This window comes from Eptatretus burgeri, chromosome 16 (assembly GCF_056783735.1).
Source record: "Eptatretus burgeri isolate ZD-2024b chromosome 16, Ebu_testis_v1, whole genome shotgun sequence".
In the NCBI taxonomy this organism is placed as follows: domain Eukaryota; kingdom Metazoa; phylum Chordata; class Myxini; order Myxiniformes; family Myxinidae; genus Eptatretus; species Eptatretus burgeri.
Window position 1 is genome coordinate 48,920,111 of NC_140976.1, and position 8,634 is coordinate 48,928,744.

Consider the following 8,634-nt stretch of genomic DNA (forward strand, 5'->3'; position numbering starts at 1 on the left):
TATCGCTGGCAAGTTTCAATTAGATCGGACCAGTGGTTGTCGAGAAACAGCGGTCACAGACACACAGACACACAGACTGCTGGAATTATAGATGTGTGTGTGTGTGTGTGTGTGTGTGTGTGTGTGTGTGTGTGTGTGTGTGTGTGTGTGTGTGTGTGTGTGTGTGCGTGCGTGCGCACGCGTGCGTGCGTGCGCGCGCTTCTGTCAGGGCGGTAACTTTTTTACCATTTGAGGTTTTGTCATAAAAATTTTAACAAAGTTATATTTTGAAAATATGATGTACAACTCAGTCAGGGTTTGAACCACTGACCTCCCAAACTCAGAACAGACACTGAAACCATGATAGTTGATACCACCATGTTTTGTTGTAGATGTGTGTTATAATCATGATAATATATTATATTACAAAATGTGTGATAAATGTTGAAGTGTGTGTTATTGATTCCACGATTGTTTATTTCCTTCAAATATCATAACTTCACAACATTCCTGGCTGAATGTGTGTGCACACAATGGGAAGAATGAGGAATGAACAGAAACAACCAAGAATAAAATGACGAACAACATTGAAAACTTCATTTTCTCATTGCTCAGTTCCATGGTTCGTGGGTCCACTGAGTGTGAGTAAATGAACAAAGGTTTCCTTCGTGGACCCTGAAAAGATTTATTAGTTGAAATTTGAACGTGTTATCGTTTTAATAGTTAATGGGACTCATGATGCAGGTTCCACTGGTTCAGGATAGTCTGGTAATTGTTCAGGAAAAAAAAAAAAATTCAAACCGTTCTGTGATCTGATGTGACGTCATGATATAATATGACGTACAACCAAACGTACAACACAAAAATGTGGACAAAAACCGTTCTTCCTTTCATGAATGGGGTCATTTCCTCCATCGTAACAACTTTAACTCAAACGGTTCAACAGAGCGTGAACTTAAAGGGACCGATGGAAGGAAACAAAGAACACTTCTGTCAGTGGAAGACGCATTTTAAACGAGGCTCGGAGAAATTACAAATGATGATCACACGAGCTTTCCTAAAAGGATGGACAATGGGGAAACGCGATGATTGTGAGAACAGGACAAAGGGTGTGTGTGTGTGTGTGTGTGTGTGTGTGTGTGTGTGTGTGTGTGTGTGTGTGTGTGTGTGTGTGTGTGTGTGTGTGTGTGTGTGTGTGTGTGTGTGTAACGGACCAAAGGATGTGTTCGTGGAGTGGAGACAACACCGCCTGGGTATCTCATGGCCTATGGGCCCCGGTGGGGACAACCCCCCACCCCTCGTACACCACTGACACCACATTCCTCCACTCTGCATTATTTCGTTCCTTCCCTTTCCACAGCAACGCTCCGCTTCCTTCAACGAATAATACTCTCTTGTACACTCACCATCTTGGCTTCGGCCATGGATGCAGATTGTAGGCAGGGGCGGCGAGTAGAGTAAGCAAGCAGTGGAAGCACAAGGACATGGAAGGAAGTTGACGAGGTCCGGATCAAGAGGAAGAGGAGGGTGGATCGAGAGGGGCTGCTGGAAGGCGTGGTGCAGCTCTGCCAGCCCCAGAGACCGGCTGGCAGGCCGTGCAAAGCTTGACGCTGGATAACGGGGCGTTAGGCCCCAAAACAAAACCAGAGAGGCTGGAGTGCCATCATCAATGTTATCGGCGAGGCAAGGCCGAACGTGAAGGATGTTTACGTGAAAGGTTAATGTGCCAACTTTGACGGGACAAAGAAAATAAAAGGAAGCAAGTGAGAGAAAGACAAAGAAAAGAGAAAAAACAGAAACGGGGAACGGGCATAAACACGGATAGAAAGACAAAACACTCAATGACAAAGAAAACTGAATGAGTGCTCGTCATCCCAAAATATAAAAAAAAGGGACGTAATGCAGTGGGAGACACCTTGTCCTGAGGGCACAGCACCTGAGGCTGGAGACGCGGCCGTGCGAGGATGGAGACGTGGCCACACTGTAGGCCGAGTACGTGGCCACACAAAACTGGAGAAGCGGCTACATAAGGCTGGAGATGTGGCCACACGAGGCTGGATACGTGGCCACACAAAGCCGGACACGCGGCCACACAAGGTTGGAGATGTGGCCACACAAGGCTGGAGATGTGTCCAAATGAGGCGGGGACATGGCCACACAAAGCCGGAGACACGGCCACACAAGGCTGGAGATGTGGCCACATGAGGCGGGGACATGGCCACACAAAGCCGAAGAAGTGGCCACACGAGGCTGGATACATGGCCACACAAAGCCGGAGACGCGGCCACACAAGGCTGGAGATGTGGCCACACAAAGCTGGAGATGTGGCTACATGAGGTGGGGACATGGCCACACCAGCCAGAGACACGGCCACACAAGGCTGGAGATGTGGCCACACGAGGCTGGAGATGTGGCCACATGAGGCGGGGACATGGCCACACAAGGCTGGAGATGTGGCCACACGAGGCTGGATACACGGCCACACAAGGCTGGAGATGGAGCCACACCAGGCAGGGACGCGGCCACAGCACTGCTCACCTCCACTCATTCGTTCCTCCTATTTCAGGCTTGTGGAACCAATGGAGTGATATATTGTGATAAAATTTCTACCAATATAGTGATACATCTATCGATAATTCCAGCAATGTGTGTGTGTGTGTGTGTGTGTGTGTGTGTGTGTGTGTGTGTGTGTGTGTGTGTGTGTGTGTGTGTGTGTGTGTGTGTGTGTGTGTGTGTGTGTGTGTGTGTGTGTGTGTGTGTGTGTGTGTGTGTGCGTCTGTGTCTGTGACCGCTGTTTCTCTACAACCACTGGTCCGATCTAATTGAAACTTGCCAGCTATATAGCTGGGGACCTGAGGATCTGCCTTTTCAAGGTTTGATATTAATCGGACAAGTGCTTCCCAAGTTATGGCCATTTTTTTTTTACCAAACCAATGAGAAGACACGTTGCTGTGAAGGCCGGGGCGCGGCCGGCCGACGATGACGCACGGGCCGTGCCGGTTACAATAAGGATCGGTGCTTTACTTACCGTGGTGAAGGAGTGGCAATGGTCAATGGCAGCGAATGTCATGGCAAGCAAAGACAGGGAGGTAAACTTGATTTTAATTTTGATTTTAATTAACTCTGTGTGTGTAAGTATCACAGCAGTTGTTACTTCAATACAAGCGATAATTCGTGGAATGCATGTGAACATTCCGTACGGGCACGCACCAATTCCGGATAGTGATGACTTACTGTATTCTAATAATTTCTCAATTTCTTATGCGCATTTATAGATAAACACAATGCCCCAATCCAGTCGTCGTTTACGAGAGCGAATGAACGGCCTGTGTGGTTGTTGTTTCTAGCATGCAGTTTGAAAGTTTTTTTGAGCGAAGGAATGGCCTGTGTGGTTGTTTGAAAGTTTTTATTTTTATTTTTTTTGGTTTGCACGTACTGCCACGCAGGTACGGGCACGCGAGAGCGAAGGAATGGCTTATGTGGTTGTTGTTTCTGGCTCGCGGTTTGAAAGTTTTTTTTTTTTTTGCACGTACGGCCAAACACGTACGGGCACGTAGTTGTTTTATAAAAATTATAAAAGATAAAATTAAAAAATATATATTAAAATATCCAAAAAAAAATTTCTAATTTCAAAATATAATAAAATATAAAATTATAAAAACGATATCACCAATATCGTGATATAGTGATAAAATTTAAACCAATATAGTGTGGTGGAACTGACTTCCACATTCCCTTCAAGGCCATGTGAGGTTGGGGATGTGGCCAGATGAGGTTGGGGATGCGGTCACACTCTAGGTCAAAGACACAGCCACACTATATGCTAAGTACACAGCCACACTATAAGTTAAGGATGTGGCCACACGAACTGGAGACACAACCACGCGAGAAAGGAGATGCAGCCACGCGAGGATGGAGATGCGGCCACACTTTACACTGAGGACGCGGCCACATGAGGCTGGAGACGGGGTCACACTAACGGCGAAAGACGATGCCACACAAGGCTGGAGATGTGGTTACACTCAGTGTGACCACTCCTCATTTTCATAAATGCCAAGGTGAGCCAATGAAAAAAACCAAGAATTCACAAGGTTTCAGAAAAGCGATGATAATAGAAAACCTTTATGCCAAAAAAACCTTTAGAAAACCAAGACTCCAAGGTGAACAATGAATAGCCAAGATCTTGTGAAAAAAGCCAAGGAGTGGTCACACTATCGGCTATAGACACGGTCACACAAGGCTGGGGACGTGGTCACACAATAAACTAAGGACGCAGCCACACAAAGCTGGAGACGTGGCCACACAAAGCTTGTGACGTGGCCACACACAACTGAAGACGCTGCCACACAAGGCTGGAGATGTGGCCACACGAGGCTGGATACGCAGCCACACAAGGCTGGAGATGCGGCCACATGAGGTGGGGACATGGCCACACCAGGCATGGATGGAGTCACATGAGGCTGGAGACGTGGTCACACAATAGGCGAAGGACACGGCCACATGATAGGCTAAGGACGCCGCCACATAAGGCTGAAGATGCATTCACACTATAGGCTAAGGATGTGGTCAGATAAGATTGGAGACGAGTACACACTATAGACTAAGGATGCGGCCACACCAAGCTGGAGATGTGGCCACACAAGGCTGGAGATGTGGCCACACAAGGCTGGATACGCGGCCACACAAGGCTGGATACGGGGCCACACAAGGCTGGAGATGCGGCCACATGAGACGAGGACATGGCCACTCCAGGCGTGGACACGGCCACTCCAGGCGTGGACACGGCCACAGCACTGCTCACCTCCACTCATTCGTTCCTCCTTTTTCCCCCTGTGGAACCAACTTCCACATTCCCTTCAATCTCATTCTTCCCTCCAGGTCTTCAAGACAGCTGTTCACCACGATCTCAGATCACCCCCAATCCAAAACCATGATCCAACCCAATCCCTCCTAAGTTTAAATTTCCAGTTTTCCCACCATGGAGTTCCCTTCTGTATCCATCCAGACCACTCCATACTTAAATTATCTACCCCATGCCTGCTCTCCTGCCGCCCCCCCCACCCTCATTCCCCATTCCTTCCCACACCCTTTGCTTGTCCAAGTTCCCCTCAATCTTGGCCTTACACTCTGCTGTTGGTGTTTCCCCCTCTCTCTCTACTGTTCCTTTTGCCTCCTGTTATATCCTAGCTCTTCCATGAGCCTTGACTATGTATACAAAAAAAAAACCCTTTGTTGTCTCAAGCAGATCTGAGTTCAGTTCTCAATTAAAGACTTCACTAAAAAAAACTTTCTTTTTGACAAGTACCCCACACAACCAATTTAATAAATAAACAAACAAACAATTGAATCACAAACAATCACGAACATTAAAGGATATATAATTGTTAGTTACAGACTCACACAAGACCTTCCAATCCTTCAAGACATATTACTCGACAATATCGTTTCAAAGTCCGAAAGGATGGAAGAGAGGTAGGACAATTACCTTCAAGCTCTCTAATCTGGGTTAGATTCCCAAGCCAATGACAAGCTGCCGGAATGGAAGTGTTTGGCTGGCAAGATGTTGCATCACAAAGTGTGCTGTCCATTTGAAGGACATCAAGTCAGAGGACCCATTTGCCAGCAATTGTTGGCAGGTGTGAAATATCTCATGGTGTCTTTCATTAAAATGAGGTGAGATTGCCAGCACCCTGAAAAAATTACAAATTCCTCTCCAAATCACGTTCAATTGAACGCCAGGTTTGGCCAGCCGGTTCCCGAAAGACATGTGCCAAAATCGTCCCCGGGCTCACCTCACAAAAACGTGGGATTCATTTGGTCCATTGAAGTATTATAAATTAGAGGACGAGTCAAAATTGTCAGCTGCATGCAAAATGACAACACGAAGTTCATTTCAAACAGCTGACCTTCTGGGAGTACGGTCACTCATTTAGTAGGATCGTCACTTTTGAGTCTTCTGATTCTGGCCTCTTTGAATAAAAAAAAATCACAGCTCATGGAAGAGTAATGTGAAAGAAGAGAAAGGGGTCAACTCCACATTGACAGTAAGAGAAGAGGAAAACAGCAAGATGGACAACGAGAGAGAGTGAGAGTGAGAGTGAGAGTGAGAGTGAGAGTGAGAGTGAGAGTGAGAGTGAGAGTGAGAGTGAGAGTGAGAGTGAGAGTGAGAGTGAGAGTGAGAGTGAGAGTGAGAGTGAGAGAGAGAGAGAGAGAGAGAGAGAGAGAGAGAGAGAGAGAGAGAGAGAGAGAGAGAGTGAGAGAGAGTGAGAGAGAGAGAGAGAGAGAGAGAGACAGACAGACAGACAGATAGACACAGAGAGACACCTGAAGGATTCCTTCAACTAACTGACTTCCCGATTCAATGAAAACCAGGATCATCAATTGGGAATCAATCACCATGAATGCACATGAGGTCATTAACGTATCTGAGGAAAAGGACTGGGCTCAAGTTGCTGCATTGGGGGCATTCCAGACTCCACTGAGAGATGAGAGAATTCCCTTGAATGCTGTGCACCGACAGTGTGAGTCGAGAATGTAAGCAAACCAGGAAAGAAGGTGGCCTCGTATTTCACAGGCAGAGTTGGCAAAGAGAGCAGAGTACCAGACTGTCATTACAAATACAATGTTGAAAGACGGCATGACAATGACAAGGCTTATAAAAGGCTGTTAGAAAATGTGAAATTGTCTCACACCTCCCTCAAGCTGGCAGATGTTTGCCAAACCAAATACCTGCCTCTCTTATCCCATATCTGGCGCAAGTACACAGAAAGTTGACCTGCCGTGACTGAATCAGGTATTATGCTTGTGCTTATCACTGATGCAGCCGACAGAAGCAAGGACTATCCTGGGATGGCCTTTGTGTCCCAATTCTTAAAGAAGAATTCTCCAGGAAGTTTAGCCAACACTTGCAGAGGTTTAAATCACATTTTCTTTATTTAAAACACCACAAGTGTGTTGGTAAAAAAACCATGCCTTTTCCTGATACATGCACGCGTCCTGCAGACAGGGCCGCGCTCCCCCGCTTGCAGCAGAGATGACGCAACACATGCGTGGAGGATAAATATGCAAAAGGCAAAGCATGAATATGCATGAGGCAAGACATGGGTGGAACATGAGTATGCATGATACAAAACATGGGCAGAGCATGAACATACGTTTTACATTCAAACTTGGTTACATCGCAAGGATGACGTAGAGTCGACCCAAGCGTTCAGAATTGGATTGGTCAAAGGCCGGTTCCAGATGTGGGACTTTTCGTGATACCTTGCTATCGAGGTGTGCTTCACAAGTTTAATTCCAGGTGGAGGATCTTCTACCATGGTCCTTGGAAGTCCAACAGAACTCGAGATGCATTTGTGTCAAGAAAACAACAACCTGAAAGTAGATCTTTTTTACTTCATTTCACCTCGTAATTAATTCGGAAATTCAGAATGAGACGGAGAAGAGATTGTAAATCATGAGATAATAGTGAGCTCAATCAAGTGTGTTTGCAGAGAAGATTCAGCTTCAGGATCATCATTTTGCATGTTAGGGTTGCACCATCATTACAGGAGCAGGGCTGTCTTACCAATGCAGTGTCTCCTGGCTTTGAACACACCAGGTGTTCACACTTCGTTGAAAAAAGAAAAAAGATGAGCAGTAAAGGTGAGCATACTTGTACATGAAGTACCTTATAGCTCCACACAATGATACCAAATTAATATCACGAGAAACGCCCACTCCCGATGGGAGAAGGAAAGGGGATGGGGAGTGGGGGCAACTTTAAGGTCATCCCAACTTCATAGAACGTTCTTATGCACACCCCAAGCACAACCACCAGTCTATGCTCCTTTGGTGTGCTTCTTTGGTTGAATTTAACACTCCTGGCTGCAAACCTCTTGACTGGTGATCAGCAGGGCAGAAACGATGTGCTCGCATGGCAGGCGACACATTTCTGTCAGGTCGTGCAGCAAGCACTGTGATGGGACTCGATTTCTGCCCTGCTGTCTCGTCAAGTTCGGGGATTTGATTCAGATGTATAAATTTGACCGTGACCTTTAACCCAGAAAGGCAAAAACCCAGATGATGCAGGCAAAAACACATTTCCACTTTTCAAGACCCGGCAAATGTAACAGAGTCAACTTTAAAAAAAAATAGCTTTTTTAATTTTGATTATTTTGTTGTTCCTTTTTAACCAGTCAATGCTCATGAATGAGTATTTGTTCAAAAATGTGATTCATTGATCCTTTTATTTAGAAGAAGCCCATGCAGGTTTTGTATCCTTTTTTGAATTTAAAAATAATATATATTTTTTCTCGAAAATGTTGAGGCTCATGGAGGAGTATCTGCTGAAAAAATATGATTCACTGATCCTTTTATCTCGAAGATATATACACATCATTGTCAAAAACTACACTTTTCCAATCGTATGGTCTGGCAGACCAAGGAAACAACAAAGTAAACTTTTGAAAATTTTTATTTTATATTCTTTGATGTACAAAGTTGAGACGAATGGGGAATTGTTTGCTCACAAAAGTGATTCATTGATCCTTTTATTTGGAAGATATATATATATATATATATATATATATATATATATATATATATATAAAATATATATATATATATATAAAATATATATATATATATATAAAATATATATATATAAAATATATA

At 45.0% G+C, this 8,634-nt stretch overlaps 1 protein-coding gene across 6 annotated transcripts in view; it reads right to left on the bottom strand.

Moving 5' to 3' along the window:
* HIP1 (huntingtin interacting protein 1) overlaps nucleotides 1-8,634 on the bottom strand; it is a 438,658-nt gene that overhangs the window by 348,249 nt on the left and 81,775 nt on the right. Inside the window, exon 1 of one of the 6 annotated variants that reach the window (XM_085858612.1) lies at nucleotides 1,386-2,183. The exons of 4 other annotated variants lie outside the window; for them this stretch is intronic. In XM_085858612.1, coding sequence (XP_085714738.1) covers nucleotides 1,386-1,403 — 18 coding nt within the window. In that variant the 5' untranslated portion in view covers nucleotides 1,404-2,183. Of the gene's footprint in view, nucleotides 1-1,385; nucleotides 2,184-8,634 lie in introns of those variants that run through there. One more of the 6 variants, XM_085858615.1, reaches the window with a different exon arrangement.